This window comes from Parambassis ranga, chromosome 12 (genome assembly GCF_900634625.1).
Source record: "Parambassis ranga chromosome 12, fParRan2.1, whole genome shotgun sequence".
Classification (NCBI taxonomy): domain Eukaryota; kingdom Metazoa; phylum Chordata; class Actinopteri; family Ambassidae; genus Parambassis; species Parambassis ranga.
The window spans coordinates 12,040,940-12,060,342 of record NC_041032.1 but is presented as its reverse complement, the minus strand read 5'-3'; the positions used below and the strand labels follow the sequence as shown (position 1 = coordinate 12,060,342).

The 19,403-nt window shown below is 42.2% G+C and overlaps 1 protein-coding gene across 1 annotated transcript in view; it reads left to right on the top strand.

Moving 5' to 3' along the window:
* lamc3 (laminin, gamma 3) overlaps positions 1 to 19,403 on the top strand; it is an 88,125-nt gene that overhangs the window by 61,090 nt on the left and 7,632 nt on the right. The window contains exons 12-19 of the mRNA XM_028418453.1: positions 1,654 to 1,881; positions 12,234 to 12,422; positions 12,723 to 12,968; positions 13,693 to 13,846; positions 13,957 to 14,099; positions 14,239 to 14,417; positions 16,048 to 16,240; positions 17,380 to 17,612. Coding sequence (XP_028274254.1) covers positions 1,654 to 1,881; positions 12,234 to 12,422; positions 12,723 to 12,968; positions 13,693 to 13,846; positions 13,957 to 14,099; positions 14,239 to 14,417; positions 16,048 to 16,240; positions 17,380 to 17,612 — 1,565 coding nt within the window. The remainder of the gene's footprint in view (positions 1 to 1,653; positions 1,882 to 12,233; positions 12,423 to 12,722; positions 12,969 to 13,692; positions 13,847 to 13,956; positions 14,100 to 14,238; positions 14,418 to 16,047; positions 16,241 to 17,379; positions 17,613 to 19,403) is intronic.

The following is a 19,403-nucleotide window of genomic DNA, read 5'->3' as shown; positions in this document are numbered from 1 at the left end:
CCACCAGCTCTCTCACACTTACTTACACCATTTTAATTAGTTGCTCAGTGCAGTCGTTGTGACACACACACACACACACACACACACACACACACACACACTCTTGTGCACGTGCCCAGACACAGGCACAGGCGTTTTCTGTACCCACCCACATGAACGTGCCTCAAGTCAAGCACACAGTTTACACTGCATCTATTGCACATAAGGGGGGGGGGGGGGGGGGGGGGGACTCTGTTAATGATTTGTCTTGAAATGGTTGTCAAACAGTGTTGGAGGGGTCTTATTGCTGCAGGCTGTACAGCAGACTTTAATATCAAAACCCCATAAAGCTGTCCTCTCATCTTTCTCCTTCCTCCCTCTCACATTCTCCTTTAAATTTCTCCCTGCACCGCCGAGAGTCTGTATTCTGTTAATGACAGCATTGTCTTTAGACCGCTTTGACAGCAGGCACATTACAGACCTCTGACTTTCTGCTCCACAGAAATGGGAGTTTTAAAAAAGGGACCCGTGGCTGTATTAAAAATTTATGAGAAATCAATGTCTTAATGGCTTAATGTACAAGTACCTAAAGAGACCTTAAATTGTCACAGACTCCTGGGCTGCAGTGAGCCATTCCAAGTCTCGACTGCTCTGACGAGGTTCCTTGGAGAAAGGATTGATGGAGGGAAGTTGCACAGCGTGACTTAAAAATGAAATGTCCTTAATTAACTGAAATATGGCATTCAATGTCTGAAAACTGTTTTAATTGCACATTTACCGCAGCCGAATGAGCTAATAGAATCGGTGAGGAAAGGGTAGGAGCTAAGACGAGCCCCAGAGAAAGGGAAGAGGACATGAGCTTTGACTACTGATGATCCCTCAGAGGTGCAAATGAACTGGGTTTCATCACTAGTCAAGGAATGACTCGTAGAAGTCAAGGTCTGCCCCCTCCCCTGGTCCATCCACTGTTTTACCCCTTGCTGTTTTTTTTTCCATTCAGATCATGTTTTAGTTGTGATCTGACAAGTGCTACACAGTAATACATGCACAACACCTATCTTTCTATCGACCTGGACACAAAAGGAATAAAAGTAATTTTGTGTTCTGCGGCTGCAGTTCAGACACTAAAGGGTGAGAGGGATTCGGTTCAGGATGGCTTGCCCCCATCACTATTCATGAAAAGACCAAGGGATCTTGAAACCCCACAGGAACTGCACGTTTGACATACCTCCACTGAGTCTCCTGTCTACACCCACCACCCCCACCCCTCCTCGTCTTGCTCTGCTGCAGTGATTTATTCATTTGCTGTATCAAAGAGTCCCTGGTTGACTATGCGCATGGGCATGTGTGTGTGTGTGTGTATGTACGTGCAAGTGAGCATTAACTGTGGCATTTATGACCATGTGGGTGGATGAATTTCTGATTATCTGTGCATGTGTGTGTGTGTGTATGACTGTAAAGTGTAAACACAGGCCAGAACCTGTAATGAGACGGGGAGGGAGGGACAGCACTAGCAACAAATGCTAATAACCTGCTGCTTAAGGAGATACAGCACACACACACATTTGCACACATTGCTTGAAGAAGAGAAAAGCAGGTACCGTAAAAAACTTCAGCAGACCTGTGAGACAACAATTATCAGTTTATGACAGAGCTCTTCTCATTCCTCTACAGACACATCGCAGCTCATGGGGGTGAGACTGACTTCAGCTTTCATCTCCTCCAGCCCTGCCCATCCTCCTGCTCCTTGGGTGGAGTCTTGTTCCTGTCCTGTGGGTTTTACAGGGCAGTTTTGTGAGAGATGTGCTTCAGGTTTTACCCGCGAAGACCCAAGCAAAGGGCCTTTCTCCACATGCGTGCCGTGCAACTGCCATCAACACGGAACCTGCGATCCAGAGACAGGTAATGTTGCTATATTTGTCTTCAAATAAGATAAATTTGGCAAATTTCAGGAAGCCCTAATGACTTTGGTGCCACTTCGCTGGCAACTAATCAACAACATTTCTGTTTCAGTGACTTTAGTTGAAGTTGAAAAGCTCCAAGTATTGAATTCATAAATCAAGTGCAGAATATTCTGTGTTTATAGGAGAACTCCGACACTGTGCTGTGGTTTCGCAGGACCTTGGTTTAATTTAACATAATATCTCAAATGATTAAACTGCAGTTTCTCAGCTTAGACAGCAAGGGTTCAAAGCCATGTCATACTAAATTTATTACAACATGAACAACAGAGAAACACAGAACCATCAGAACATTTTAGACCATGTCTTCTTTGTACTGAGCTGTTTACAGCCACAGTATATGCAAACACTGCACATTCCCTCTGTGCAGAGCAAAACACTTCACAGCAAGCATATGGATGCAGAGTACAAGTCATTACAGCAAACCTTGAACTTTGAACTGGTTGCTTACAGTGTACAGTTTGTGGTGACACAATGCATTTTATTCACTAAGCTCTCGGTGATGTCAACAATGTGATGCACAACATGGACATGATTATGCATCAGATGATAGGAAAACAGTTCTCTTACTTTGCTTTTGTAGTTTATGATGTGCATCAATCATTGGACTTAGTGTGCAAAGGCTTTTGGACAAAATAATGGTCCAAATGTCTATTGTCCAGCTCATGGGACCAATACAACTGCAACAATCTGTGTCAAGAGATGGTTGTGTTACGTGCAATTTTACTCAGGAGTCCATGGTTGAGTCCCCCTTACAGCACAAGCTGTTTTGTTTTCGCCTGTGGTTAAGTTAAATTACTATTAAAAAAATAATTGATTAGGTTAGCATTAAAAACAGGGTGAGGGATTAGGTAAATCATCCTAAAACACACAAACTCATGTGGAGGAAGTCCCTGCCCTCATGAACATATGGATGCAGCATGTAAAAATATTACACACGTTTAATATACGAGGACTCGGTGTTATGTTTTTCTGGTGAAGATGGACTGTAGTTGTGTGTACATGTCATATAACCATCTCAATCAATGTGACAATGTGACAGAGATAGCTATTAAGTAGCATGATAAGAAGTGTAGGATATGACATTGTTTGAGCTTAAAGTCATTTATTTTCTGCAGCTTTTTTCATCATCTGCCATATAAAGCCCCCTCAGCTTCATAGAAGGACTGTTTTACATCTTTGGATCTCTTTTTCAAGAAGAACAGTAAATCAGAACCGGCTCTATGTTTTCACAGACTGTATTACAGTCCATAAGAGTTGTAGCATCGACTTTCTTGAGGAACAAAATATACACTTTCACAGATTGATTCAAAATCGCAACCTCTCATAAGCACAATATCACCACTCTCTTGGCTGCACACTGTGCTTATTGTTTACCAGAACAGTTGAGATCATTACTTATGTATTGTACTATATAACATTGTTCCGGGCTCCTAGTTATGTGTGATATGGAGCCATTCTGAAGCATTCAGTCTGTTGCATGAGATGAGAGATCATCAGAGGTTGTTGAGACAATATTTTCTGTCACAGCGCCTTTGAGACGGCATGACAGAACAGAGAGAGATGCAGGCTGTTTGACTGAAGCATTTTTCGGTGCTTTTCTACAACTGACATTCAGTCTTCATTGCTTCAAGGGAACGTAACTCAGTCATCCCTCAGGAGCACTGGGAAGCCATCACTCAAACTGAGAACTGGATGGCTGTACTAATACAGCAGCATTTCACACAGCTAATCTTTATCGTAACAGCTAACCTAGGAGTGTGTGTTTAATGGCATTTTCTAATGGGAGATAATAACAGCAGCTGCAGTGCTCTTATAGATTCTTAAAGGCAATGTTCCATAAATGACAGAAGTAAAACAGCAGCTGTCGGGTGTGTAAACAAGTCAACCTCTATGCAGTTATTTATGTGTGTGTGTGTGTGTGTTTGTGTCTGCCAGTGTCTGGAAGTGTGTACTATATGCGCTCTTTCTTTTTCTCCCCGAGTCGCTTCCTCACTATCTCACTCTCACAGCTTTAAACAACTCTCTCCATCTTACCAAGAGCTATCCCATCCAAGGTCCCACCCTCCATCTTTTATCTTTCCTCAATCTCTCTCTCTTTCTTCCTCTCCTACCCCATCTCCCCTTCTACCCTCCGACTTAAAGTCTCAGAGATCTGACCTAGTTAAGAGATGCCTGAAGCTTTGGCTGAGAGTGCATGTTATGTTTGTGCCTCTGTGCATGTGTGTGTATGTGTTTAGATAACTGTGTTTGTGTGTGTGTGTGTGTGTGTGTGCATGTGTGTCTGAAGTCCGGAAGCAAGTCTGGTATCACTGCCTGCCTTCCTCTCCCCCTAATTAGACTTGTTAACCACCTCTTGGCTAATGATGTCTAATTTGCTTGCAGATTTCCTGTGTCTCTTATGTCTCTTCTCAATCTGGATGTCTTCTTCACTCATACCCACACACACACACACACACACACACACACACTTGTTCTCACTGCCTCTTCTTGTTCACCAGACTCCCTCGGCTGCCTCTCTTGCTTCCTTCTTCCTCTCAGCTAAGACTGCACCTGCTCTCCCGAGTCACCTTGACGTGTTTCTTTGTGTCCTTGCTTCTCCTCTGTGCAGACTTTTCACAAGTTTCCAACATATAGTTGTCGACACTCTTTCATGCTAAGTGCTTTTATGGTGAACAGTACTCGGTGCCAACAAGAGATTTAACTTAGAGCAGAGAGTAGATGTGAAAGTAAGAGTGGTGAGATAATTAAGTCAGTTTGTTTTCATGTTCTTGTAAGAAGATAAGAGAACGTTTTCAGGGCAGGCTTGATAAAAAAAAAGTGTTGAGCGTGTTGTTGAAAATCTGTTATTAAAGAACTTCTTTACCTGCTTAACATCAGATTGCAGCTTGTGTGTCGCATCTTAAAGAAAAAACTTTGCAGATTTTCAAGCCAACTTTGATGATGTGGATCCTCTATGCAGGTAGAACTCACATGGCTCCTGCTCAAGCTGCAAATCTCATTTTTATTTTGCATGCTTGGTGACTTGATAGCTTCATGCCAACTTAAGGGTCTATGTGCAAATGAATTAAGCACATGTAGGAGGAAGATGCCACTACTCCTATAAGTAACCCCAGATGTCAGAGTGTGATTTTAAAGTCTGTGGCAAACGTCCAAGGAGATGTGCAATTTGTTGTTTTAGCAAGCAGCTGGATGCAGGTAATTTAATGAGAATCTCTGTATAACACATTGTTCATTTATTAATTATGGTGGTTCGTCTTTTTGCAGCTTTTTGTCACTGTGTGCACACACAAACACACACATGCCTCTCAGGAGGATTTAAAAATTATTTACGTGGCACAAGGCCCAGTGCAAATGATGAATGAGCGTTTAATATGGAGCATGATGTGTCCTCTGAGTCATGGATCAAAAATGCCTTGTGTGTGTGTGTGTGTCCTCTGACACTCTTGTACTGAATAGCTGACTATCAGTAAAAGAAGCTAGTTAAAATTACACATTTCTTTTTCAAATCGGAGGTGATGGCGTGTCATGTTCTGTGGGCCCGCTGGCTCTCCTTAAAAGAAGGCAAACAGACGGCTGAAGCTCTTCATGAATCTTATAAGTTCAGGTCAAGGGGAGCTATCAAAGTGAGCTGATTAGAGACACCTTGTTCGTCATTTGTCACAGGGAGGGCGGACCAACCTGCTGTTTCTTCTATCAGAATCTTAATTGCTGTATAATTACCTAACGACTTGTATCATCATGCAGGGTGTGCCCACAGACAAAAGCTGGGATGGAGTTTATTCACTGGCTGCCGAGGGAAGCTGCAGCCAATGGTGCTTCATAATCATGATTTATTAACACTCTCTGGGTCGTGTCGGTTCTATTTGCTGTAGCACAACACGACAGATTGGAAATGTTAATATTTGTTGTGGAGCAAGCAAATGGTAATCTCTGCCGATCTCTCTGGGGCTGCGGGGCTGATGAAGTCAAACACATGTCCTTCAGGTAAAGACAATCTGTGTTGCAACATGGTTCCACGTGTTTCAACTTCTCACTGGACTGGACATATTCTTTGTCACTATATGTAACTTATATACACCATCCATAAAATCAGGAGAGGCCGCAATTTATAAGCTGATGGGAATGATGCGCTTTTCTCTGCAGCCCATGATGAAGAGGACTGCTCATTAATCACCTAAACAAATGTAACGCATGACGCCCTCAACACTCTGCTGGATATTGAGCGTTAGGGTTGGTGTATTAGAGCTACATTGTTAGTGCCACTTCCTAATAGACCTGTGTTAATCATCTATGCTGCACAGCACTTAAACGTCTTCAGAGAACAATGGCATGTGAATATAAAAGCCTCCACATCCACCTGATGTGAGTTCAGGATTTCCATAAAGCAACTATTCATAGCGAGTAGTTAACTAGTGATAATATATTATGAAGTGCATTGTATAACCCTACTTTGGCTGTTATTAAATGGCTTAGACACACCAACCACCGACATAAAGTTTAACAAAAACACTACTGGTGACCGGGAACTGGAGCTGGAATGTTCTGCTCCTGCATACCAGCAGGGGGCAGTGTGCTTCCCATCGAATATGGGAAACTGGAGGAAAAACATTATCAGATTATCTTAAAGATAAGTCTCAAACATGACATAATATTTGTTTTTCTCAGCCATCAGAATAGTAGTTGTTCTTTTCCCCAATGAATAACAAATAACTCATCCAGCTGCTACCAACACTGCAAAAACAAACCAAAAAGTTTACTGACTGCCTGACACTGGACCGTTGGCTTGTTGTGTTGCTCCTCTTAGCCTGGGAAACTTCCTCATTTTCATGATGCACCCGTTCTCCTCGTCTAAACTAATTTCATCAAGGCAAAGGTCAAAACCTTTTCAAAACAGCAATCTCTGACAGTGTGACTAGAAGCCGAGTTAGACACAGTCTGCACATTGTTTATCTTTCTGTTTATTTTTGCGTAAAATAAACGCACTGGTTGTGAGCAGATAAGTAAACCGTGCCGAATAGGATCAGCAGCTGAAATTACATGGATAGATTTATTGGAACTGACTATGTCTGTCTTGTTTCTTTCCTTCTCTCTTCTTTTTTGCTATTTTTCCACTTCCTTTTCCCCCCTCACTGTCCCTCCTCATATCCCATCACACAGATACAGGCCAGGCATCTTAGGGCTTAGCCTGCAACAAATACAGCCCACCAGAGAGATTAGAGGGCTGAATAAACCGGCACTTGAGCCAACTTCACTGTGTATCAGTTCTTCTGCCTCAACTTTCTCCCAAAGATTTTTCTAACTAATGACCTTAGAGGGCTGAAGATGGCATTTAAGCAGGCATGTGGGAACTGCACGCCTTGACTTCCCTCTCTTATTGCAGAGTGGCCCTTTGTTGGTGAACACTGACTCTCAGTATCTCTCATATTAACTTTCTAATGAGTATCGCAATGAGCCGCATGTTTGGTCATTTCTTCATCTGTAATCCCTAATTGATGCAATTAGACAGGTACTCTGGCTGATGGCCTTTATTAGTCTGACTTGATGCATTTGGCTGCAGGAGACCCTGTTGGTTCATTCCCTTTGGTGGACCAAACAAAGCTTGTGTTCCCCGGCTTCCTCTCTGACAGACTGCAGTGGGTGTGACATTTAGCTATGGAAAAAACCACTGTGCATTATTCAGAAATTTGGCCCCGCACAAATGTCATAGTCAGAAACAAGCATATGCAGTTATGAAACAGAATAAGGAACAGAAAGGCCTTTTTTAAGGCACGTGCACATGCTGCATTCAGGTCCTTGCAGCTAAGTATGCAGCTGGCCACAAGATAGATTTGAGGAAAACTATAAAAATATATAGTTAATTTAAATTCTATAAACTGAGGAAATGCTCCTTTTCCTCACACACATCTTGTCACATACTGAATGGCCACTGACATTAGTAAACCTTGTTTTACAAAAGGTCAACTAAACACTCTCAAATAAAAAAAACGCCACATTTGGTTAATAATACACCCGCCAGATATGACACATGGTTATGTTTACATTAAAGGAGCATATTATCGTATTGCCCAATGTCATCAGAGCATGGGACCAAAACAGCTACAAACCCAGAGTAAAGAGCAGTGGTGGAGGAAGTACTGGAGCTTGGTACTTAAGTAAATGTACAATTACCCAGCAAAATATATACTCAAGTAAAAGTAGAAGTGCTACATTAACAATCCTACTTAAGTGAAAGTCTTAAGTACTTACTTTTAAATGTACTTAAAGTATTAAAAGTAAAAGTACTCACGCACCGAATATATATATATTTGATTTCCATTGCAAAGGATATATGAACAGGTCAAAATAATCAACAAGAAATCATCTTTTGTAAAAAAATAATCAACAAGAAATCATCTTTTGTTTTTATGTAACACGTAACTACAAACATTGTAGAAGTGTAGTGGAGTAGAAAGTACAGATAATAGCTGCAAAATGTAGTATAAGTATAAAGTATGGACTATTATTTTTACTTAAGTAAAGTATAAATACATAAAAGTTTACTTAGGTACAGTAACGAAGTACAAATACTTTGTTACTTTCCACCACTGGTAAAGAGTAAGGAGGCAGGTTAGGGATGGATAGGTACAAACAATACAGTAGACTTGAGGAGTATGAGGTTTGAGCCCTCTGACACCACAAGCTGTTTTGTTTTCACCAGTAAAGTTACAAGGAATCAGTGACTTTAAACTATAGTAAAGAAACACCCAGCCACCTGGCAGTGTCTTCTATCATCCGTACCTCAGAATCCCTGCCGTGTTGGTAGTAAAATATAATGATGGTATAAAATATTCAAGCACAGAATAATTTAACAGCTCGTTTGACCAGTTTGGCGAATGAAGTGATGTTTGATTAGACTAAAATATACAGCAGCCCATTCATCCAGCTCCTCTACAACAAACATGTGACCCAGAGCTTTAGTGACACAACATGAGCTACAGCCGCTGTTGTTCAAGTTCCCATCCCCTGATACCCGGGGGGGCCTTGGCCATAACAATTTGGCTGACAGCCTCTATACACAAAACAGGAATTGATGCATTTATTTTCCACAGTCACAGTGTGACAAAACATATTTCCCCAGTCATCCGTGTTGCACGCATTATGTATGGGGTTGGACAGAATATACTGCCCCTCCTTTTTTTTTTTTTTTTTTTTTTTTTTACTCCCTCGCTCTCCTCTTTGCAGCAGTCCACTCACTCAGACCCCACTGACAAGCCACATCTGCAGCAGCAGTCACTAGCAGCATATCTGTATTAAATTAGAGAACGCCATCAAACAGTCCCACAGCAGATTTAACCCAGCGTCCCCCCTTGAGGCCTCAGAAGTGCAGACAAAAATTTCTCTTTCTGTTACTGTCTTTCTGTTTTATTTCCTTCTCCTCCTTCATTAAAACGAGGCGTTCACATGCATTAGTAAATAGATTTTCTTTGCCTGAAGCTTTTTAATGTTCCAGCCAGCTAAGGAGACGAGCCTCCTGGAAAACACAGAGCTCTTGAAAAGCTTTTGATTTTGACGTCACATCTGTGCTGCAGAGAGGAAGAAGAAAAAAAAAAGCTGCTTTTTTTGTGCTGGAAATGAAATGTAACTCTCACCCTGCCACATGTTGCTTTGAACTGTTGTTTTACTTGTTGTTACTGGGCCCCACACATGTCATCATGCAGACAGACCTCCCAAGATGGTGTAGAGTGACATAGAAAATAAATCCAGAGAGCAGAAATGTGAAAGCTCTGATCTCCTCCTGGACCATAACCTTTTTATAATCTGTTTTCCTTGGCTGTTTCTTTTACACTTCACACTTCATGTCTCCATCTACTACTTAAAAGGCTGTTAGAAGCTGCTGCAAATGGTGATAGCCTCTATCTTTAGCAAAGAGCTACTCATCGCACTTTGTTTGAGAGGAACGCTGAATGATGCTCAACTATAAACTCAGCAAAACCAGAAGCTGCTCGTCCTTTATCTGTTCAGCAGTCCTAGTCTTTGTCCTCAGCAGCTATCATACATTGATGTATTCCAATGTATTCCTCTCCTAACACACAAGTGGCTACATTAATGAAGTGCATTAGTCCTGGTGTGTATGTATTCCTGGAGGGATGGTAGCAGGTAGAGTAAGCAAGAATATAATGGAGGGCCGCTCTTCAAAAAAAACCAACAACACCAGACTGCTTGTTTCCCATACAGAAATAGTTTTTTTGCCATCACAGAACAGACAATATGAGAGTTCAGATTGAGGGAGGCACGCTGAAGTGCAGCGCTCCATCTCTGGAAAGGGAGAGGAGAGCAGAGAATAGCGGGATTGTGTGGATTTGTCAAAGGATTCAAAGTGTGCTGCTCCGAGGAGGGAGCTCCACAGAACTCCCAATTCATTAAAGCTGAATGAACGGTCATTGATTCATTGATAAAATTATCCTTCAGGGATGTTATGAAGTAATAGTGATTAGCATGATGACGAGGAGTGATCCTGCCATTAAGCTGCGTTTTGTGATGCATGCCGTTAGCTTTTCCGTGGAGCCGCCGACGGAATGATAATAGTGCCGAGGAGGCCCTCGGTGGCTCTGCTGCCTCATATCACGCTCAGTCATCTTCACAGTCAGTAAAGTCAGCACATTTCGCTGCCATTAAATTTACTATGGCTCATTGGGGATTGACAGTGCACACTATCAGTGTCATTGTAATGCCTTGTGAAATTCAAGAAAGATGCACTTCTTTATGCTTGGAACAATCATTATTACTAAATACTCCTTTGAAATGTCTGGCATTACATGCTTGATAGTCATGTATTATTCACATCACCTCGCTAAAGAACTAATCATTTTTACCCAGAAGTCTACGCTTCGTCGGACAATGGGATAATTGTTCCCCCTTAATGGCTCTGTGATCAATTTAGCTTCATGGCCGTTATTCTATGTCGTATTAACTTGACTTGCAGGTTTTGCAGTTAACAGCAATGTGGGAGACAGTGGTCACAGTGACCCTCATCACTGGAGGCAAGAACTTCTTTGCTCCGATATTCAGTGGTGTGAGCTGATTTAAAAATGCATAGCGAGGAGCTTCTCACTGAAACACACCGTGGGCTACGAGGGCGTGATGGGAAATTTTAATGAGGACTTTGTAAAAAGAAAAAAAAATATACATGTCTGCAGATTATTTGCTATGCATTGAGATCTTATCTTCTTCACAAAAAAATCTGCCAACTTATTGTTATCAAGCCTAAGACTCTACAACTGCTTCTATCCAGACATTCAGTGAATACTAAAAGAAAAACAACAAAAAAAAAACATTGTGTAATGCAGCATGGAAATAATTCTTTTCAGTATAGAATGTCATTAAAATTTAATGAATCTCTGCTCATTGCAATTTAATGATAAATTTAACTTTATAAGCATCTTCCTTCAAAGAACACTTATTACTGTGTGGTGCTCTGTAAGCTTTAGTCAGTCACTTATTAAATTAGAATGCCACATTATATCATGTCACATTTTTCATCTCAGAACTTGCTGTTGCACAAAATCTGCAAGAGAGAGTCAGATTTGAGGGTGTATGTGGCTCCTCTCATCTCCCCCTGTGACGCTGGGGCCACTGCAGGTCACTGAGCTGCAGCGAGAAAGAGCCTTGCTATTTAAAAAGTCCTGCAGTGCAGTCGCACATTATGTCCATCTTCTCTCTGCTGTAGATATTTACTGTGATTACCATGTCAGATCATTCAGCACTGGTGCTAGATTAATGGATTTGGAATGTAGCATGAGGACTCAAAAAACACATGCTCTTCATTCGGGATTTGTTTTAGTTACATATATATACTGTAAGTGTGAATCAATGCATGTCACAGGATTGAATCCTTTAAAGTGGCTTAAAGCTGTGGGTTACTTTTCTCTGGCACTCAGAACAACAGTTTGTTTTGAGGACATGGTAGCATTGGTAATCTCCCCCTCCTTGGTGGGGGAATTGCTTTACTTCTTGAAGGTCTTTCAGACTGCATTTGGCTCATATATTTCCCAAAGCAATTATAGTCGGGGTGAATTCAGTTGTCTTCTGCTCCATGGTGGGCTTTTTATTATTTTTATTTTTTTTTTAACAGCATTGGGCAGTGGGTTGGAGAAGTTGTGTGGGGGTAGATGCTGTTATGGTCAGAGACACAGCGTCCTCTGCTGGCGATGAGGAAAAACCTCACCTTCTGCGGTCCCTCCCTGTGGTGTAAAACCTTTCTCAGCAGGTGCATGTGTGCAGTATAAATAACATCAGCTCTCTGTGTTTCAGGTGTGTGCGAGTGCTCGGACTTCACCACCGGGATGACCTGCGAGCGCTGCCTGGACGGTTTCTATGGCAACGCTTTGATTGGCACGCCTGGTGATTGTCAGCCTTGCCCTTGCCCGGACCGCAGCAGCTGTGCCCAAATTGCAGAGACAGGACAGGTGGTCTGCACCAACTGCCCTGCAGGACAGACAGGTGACGTGGACCACCAATGATTCAAAATCATTCATACAGACAGTAAATGCAGCGAATACTGAGAATTATGTCAACATCACAGCAATGAGAGCGTTTCCACGAGACAGCTTGATGTTAAAAAGACTGCAGTTCATTTGCTGGGACTGTCATTCAACCAATGAACCCCTGTGCTTCACACACACTCTGATTTAATTACAACACACTCTAAGCTGACATGAGGCTGACCCCCTGCCCCCAGCAGCATCCATCCAAGCTCAACCACACATCTAATTCCTATCACCTTTCCCCCCTCTTTCGTAGGGATGCGCTGTCAGATGTGTGAAGATGGTTACTATGGTGAACCCCTGGGACAGTCGGGGCTGGCTCGACCCTGTGTTAGATGCGACTGCAATGGCAACGTTGATTTTAATTCATTGGGAATATGTGACCACCTCACCGGGCGGTGTCTGAAGTGCCTGGGACACACAGAGGGGGACCACTGCCAACGATGCCAACAGGGTTTCTATGGCGACGCCCTGAACCAAACAGCAGGCCAGAAGTGCAAATGTGAGTAACTGAGGAGGGACTGGGATAAAACACTGGTCTGTTCATTTATTACTTTGAAAAAAGATTATTCTTGTAAGATTATGTGCAGAGTGATGCATGTGCAAGAACAGAAATACTGACATCTGAATATTATATAAGATTTTTGACTAATAGATGAAATCTTTTAGGAGGAAATACATACATTATTATTCAAAGCAGACTCTTTACATTACAACATGTCAGAAGGGGATCTTCAACAGTTCAGGCAGGATTTCCGTGCTGTTAGAATTTAGACTGGTCTGTTTACAACAGAAAAGGAACTAAGAAGTAATGGATGAATTCCATTAAAGAAGATGTGACCTTGGGTTGAGCTTTTAAAGAGACGCAGAAGTGGTCCATTCAAACCGACTTCAATTCAGGGGTTCAAATCTGTCAGGTGTAACCCTCTCCAGTCATAAAAGGAAAGAGCTAAAAATGGAACGAACAAATGGCTGTGGGTCAGAGAGATAAATCAGACAAGAGGAGAGTTAGGTTTTTAGAATACAACTCAAATGGAGTTACAAAGGAAGGCAGAGAGGTAATAACTGTGATGTCTTCATCCTTTGATTTTTCCTATTCTCTGTTTCTACCTGTAATCCCTTGGAACGATGCCACAGAGGGATCCTTACCTGTAGTTTTCTCACTGTTTTCCATTAATAAAAAGAGAGAGTTTAAGCGGTTGGGTTCCTTCATTCGTTTCCTCCAGCATGCAGCTGCAGTCCTGCCGGAACCTTTGGACATGTTAATGAATGCCACCTTCAGACAGGACAGTGCCAGTGCCTCAGTCATGTGACAGGACGGGATTGCAGTTACTGTGAAGTCGGCTTTTTCAACCTGCAACCAGGCATCGGATGTGAAAGGTAACCGGATTTCCTAACGCAATTTAAAGCAGATTTGTACGAAAAAGATATGATAACTGTGTTTACAAACGTAATCTGTCATTAAGATATTGTATTACTAACTTCCTCAGGTGCAGATGTAATCCAATTGGCTCAGCGTCAGCAGCGTGCCATCCAATCACAGGGCAGTGTGTGTGTCGTGCAGGAGTGGAGGGGAGTCTGTGTGATACTTGCCGCGAAGGCTTCTTTGGATTCTCATCACGAGGTTGCAGAGGTACAGTATTTTACTTCAGGCGTCACCATGCCTCCCTCTAATCCTCCTAATCCTATCCCTTCCTAATACAGATCACACATAAAGGCATTTATACTCTTCAAATATTTATCTCTGCCCCCCCCCCCATCTCTTCACCCAGCCTGTAACTGTGACCCAATGGGGTCCATCTCCATGCAGTGTCACAGTAACGGTACCTGCCACTGTCGCCAGGGCTTCGTGGGTTACAAGTGTGACAGATGTGAGATGAACTATTTCCACGACAGGGCCACACACCAGTGTGAGGAATGCCCTGTCTGCTACAGCCTTGTCAAGCAACAGGTGAGTTTATGGTTGTTTGAGATTGTTTATGTGCGGGGCCAAGATCAATACTTTACCAGCGGGGTTTTTTTTTTTTTTTTTTTTGGCCAAATGGGGCAACAAGAACAACATTTCAAAACCATGTTTGAAGCAGATTGGAACATTTTGCACTCAAGAAAAAACAAAAAGTTTTTTGTCCACGATATATTTTCAGCATTTATTATTCAGTTAATCCTAAATTAATTTCACTCAGCTCACAAAAAGCAGCAAATCCTCAGATTTGTGAAGGCTGAATCTGTTTTTTTGCATGAAAGCACTTTGTTTATGCATGTTACAACTGATCCAGTGTTTGTATAGTGTACTGTAACTGCAGTAGAGATATGGTGTAGTATTACAAAATACCGTGTCTCCAGATGGTGGTGAATCTTCATCTTCTTAATTCCCCACTTTTATATGTTTGTGTTCATATAAATATTTTGCACACCCACGTACTGTTTCTTGGCTCTTGCTGTTACAAGGTGCAATTTGTTCTTGAAATAGCACAGTTCCCCTCAGCGCATCCTGCGTCGGTAGACCCTCATGACAGCCATATAGTTCCTTTGTATTTGTTGAATAGAAGTAAACAGTGGATTGTGCAGTGAAACAGAAAGAGACATTTGGCCTAATGATCTCCTGTGCTGCTTCTTTCTGTCCCTTTAGATTTGTTGCAAAGCCATGTCTGTGTGCTAAGGTGCTGTGTCCTTGGATTTGGATCCATGTTCTGTCTTTTCTCTCTACATATTCTTGTTCTGGCTAAAGTGGGCTGTATGTTCTCTGTGGACCCGGCTTGTACCTGCGCGAATGCATTCTGTGATTTTCACAGTGTTAGCAATTCAGTGAACATCCCAACCCTTGTCTGCTCTGAACACCTGCAATTACTCTCACTGTCCTCAGTCTCCCTCAGCCCCCACCCCCCCTTTCCTTCAGCTTAAACACAGAATGGAAAAGAAAAGCCCAGAGAGGGAGAGGTGGAAACAGACAGAGATATGTGATTGATGATGAAACGCTTGAAGACACTACAATAAAGAAGAATACTAAAAAAAAAAAAACATATGTTCACAGTATACCACAGTGGGGTATACTGTGACCTTAACACTCTGGTTACTAACTGGCAAGTTTACATAAATTTAGAGCACACACTTGCAGCATGCGCATCTCCGGGAATGATCACATGACTTTTTTTTTTTTTATATGTACATACATGTATATGTCAGGATGGCACACATTAGTGGCGATTACAGCGCATCCGTTCCATTTTCTGACGTGGACTTCCATCCTCTAAGAAGTCTAATCTAGTTATCTCTCAAAATGCTTTCCTTTGTCAAATGCTATGCAGAGAATAGTGAGTGGATGTGGATAGGAAAAATGTATTCTGACCTCATTCTATTGTTGATATTCATTTATTCATTGCTTTTGTTGAAATATGACATTTTGATGTTTGGGTGTACCAAGAGTCTGAGTCCTATCTCAATCCCTGCATCTGAATAAATAAATACAGATCTGAACGGAGAGATATTTGTTGTGATGCTTGTTATGTGTATGTTTTGTTTTTTGGGGGGGTCCTCCAAACTCTCATTGACACCTTCAGTGACAAATCTTGTTGCTATTACAGGCTGAAAAGCTTCGGACTCGCCTGCAGGATTTGGAGAAGCTCTTGGCTCACTTTGATTGTCGAGGTAGAGTTGGAAAGCAGCAGCAGCACCACCACCACCTGCTGAAGTATCACATGGCCAGGCTTTATGAGCATGAGCACCAGAGGGAGGATACTCTACCTAACGCTCTGGAGGATTTTCTGGCCTTCCAAGGTAACCAGCAGCCAGGAGCCGAGATAATTCCACTCAGCCTGTCACTCCTTTTAATGTTCCCTATGTGGTCATGACATATGAAGAGACGCTTGGTAGCCTCTTTTTTCTTTCTTTTTTTTTTGGCTTTGTGCAACATGAAGCTCACTAATGTGCCATTGTAGCTATTGTGTCAGTTTTTGGCTCCGAGATGATAACATGCCATATCAGTACATACAAGCATCAGCAAGCAAGGGTAAGAATTCTGACATGAAACCCACCCCCGGCATCTCTGCACATAGGCCTCCCCCGGTTGCTCTGTCTGTGTCTCCTCAGTGTGACGCTGTTACATATGCAACGCAACAAAGCGATTAAATCAGGAAGCAGGCAACAATACAAACCTCTCCCAATTACTTTAACACAATGCTGATATATCCTCATTATCTTTGGAGGGGGAAAGGCTTGCAGGCTCAGCTGCACAGGCCAAATGGAGACAAATCATAACAATATAGAACAAGGCGCAGTGTGACCAACTTAATCCCTATTTATATGACAGGCGGTGCATCTCTAATCCCTGGTTTATTATGATTATAGTTGCAATCATGATAATAGTTGTCTAACACCCCATCCTACCCCCACCCCGCCTACCCCACCTTCAACACACACACAGTCATCCGCCATGCTCTTAAAACACTAGGTGGCACAGTAATGATTTAATGAGTATGTGGGAGCACCGGGCTCAGTGTGTGGGCAGCATGAAAGCAAAACAGCACACACACACACACACACACACACACATATTATCTATTATTTCATAAGATATGAAGACAAGAAAAGTGTGTCACAGAATGCAATGACGCACAGGACATATTGTGCTAATTGCACTCTGGCCCATATTTTCTGTTATAAATTCCCCACAACACGGTGAGTGACAAAGGTGTTAGCATCTTTATACAGTTCCATATGCTTTTTTCATCCTGACTACAGGCAAACACTAAAGATGAGAGTCCTTGCATGAATTAACACAGAAAATGAGAGGGTTGAGAGGAAGAGATGTGTCAAAGCAACAGCTTACACGGCTACAAAGGAGCTGAAAGAATAACATTCCGGGTGAAATAATGCGTGAAAGACTTACTGTGGTTTTATTTGCTTTGTTCTTTCAGAGGCACGGGAGGCCTTCATAAAACAATTTTCCTTGCTGGAAGCTTCTACAGGCGCACTGTTAGCTCAGCTGCATGACGTTACATTCACTTTGAACTGTAGCAGCAGCGTGAAGGAGAAAGATGGGAAGGATGAAAGGAGCCGGTCTGTGTGTCAGGCCTTCACTGAAACTCTGCTCGTGATCAGAGCATCTCAGAAGCAGCTAAAGCAGGCGACGCTGGACCTGGATAACATGGTAGGTGATGCATCCCTACTTTTAACACCAGTGCAATGGGGTCCGAACATTAGAGGCCACAGTGAGCACTACTTCTATCCAACAGGACGGAAGTAATGGCCACATTGGTCCACAGCAGCAAAGACATTACTTTCACATAAAGGCAGAGAGAATGTGACATAATGGACCCTCCATTATGCCCTTCAACTCCCTGCTATGTGATCTGACTTTGAACCTGCTGGCAAGAAAATATGAAGGCAATTGTGCTCACAATGTAGAGCCTGTTTTTGAAATACAATTACATTGTTTTTACACTGCGGACTAAGTTTTTACATAATTTTAAGCCTGGATTAAGCAATGAGTATGTTGCTATACTAAAAAAAGTCCCATTTCTTTGCATCTGTCCATAAAGCAGCTTTCACATGACACACACACATACACCAACCTGTCATAAAAAGGCTGTACTCATGTTTACAGCAGAACATTGCTAATTAAGTAGCAAACGGAAGTCAAACTGTGAGAAAGCAGCTGTCTCATGGTGAGACTGAAGGTTTGCAGAAAGTGGATTCAAAGTGTGATCGCACGCGCCAGACTTTGTTCACTAAGGGATAAGGATAAATAACAATAAAACAAACAGGAGGAGCAGCAGCAGGTCTGGCAGCCGCTTCAAAGAACTGTACTGTCTGTAAACTAGCTGTACTTGTCTTAAACAAGGTGAAACGCAGTGTAAACACAAAGGCAGAGGTGTTAAAAAAACAACCAGCCAGGGGCCCCCGGGGGCCAAAACAAACTGACTCCATTCATTTGAGCCATTGCAGCTGTCATACATTTTTAATGACAGCAGAAGCTGAGAAAATAAAGATTTTTTTGTATTATTATTGTGTCAGATTATTTATAACATAATGGTGAGTGAACACAAAGGAAAGCAGTAGTCTAACCTCACAAAGACTTATTACTGTAAACGTACCATTTTTACACCGTTCTTGCTCAGACAGAATGACTTCAGTTTCTTAGCTGTGCACGGCCATGTTGTTGAAAGCAGCGTCTGTCTGCTTTTTCACTGGGTGAAACGCTGGACAAGCAGGCTCACATTGTGCTCCACCCAATTGATTTTTGAGGCTGCTGTTCACTACACGTGGTGGTGCTCTTTTGTATAGATCCGCAAAGATCCCCCAAAGCAAAAGCATATTTCTTCTTCCTCTGCTCTCCCTGCTCACACCACCACCACCACCCCCACCCTTCTCATTCTGAGAACCTCCAAAAGGAAAATTCAAGGAATGTTTGATGGACGCTAAAATTACTTGTTCTTCACCCACCAGGAGGCGTCTCCCTCTCTCTCTCTCTCTCTCTCTCTCTGTGCTTGCAGGAATCTATTATGGATACCGGTACTCCTGCAGTGTTATTTAGGCTTGGGGAGATTAGCGAGCTTGTTTTGCCAATATATAGCTCTCTATTTCCGATTTGGAGTCTCTGTGTGTGTGGATGCAGACACGCTGTACCTTCGTGGCCCTTATCACTTGAGTAAGCCTGAAGCAGCAGCAATTTAATTCCATATTAATAAGCAGAGCAGCCCCTTCAGAATGGAGAAAAAAATGCTACTGTGTCAATTGTTGATTCAGTTTTCCTATGTTATTTGCATTTTCTCAAATTAAATATCACTCTGGGAGGGACTCTGCATCATACACATTATATATATATATATATATATATATATATATAAACAAACAAACAAATAAAGAAAACTTGAGAGGATAAAGAATACATTTGCTCCATGCTCCATCTTTGAACCTTTGTGACTGGAAAAGGGAAGTT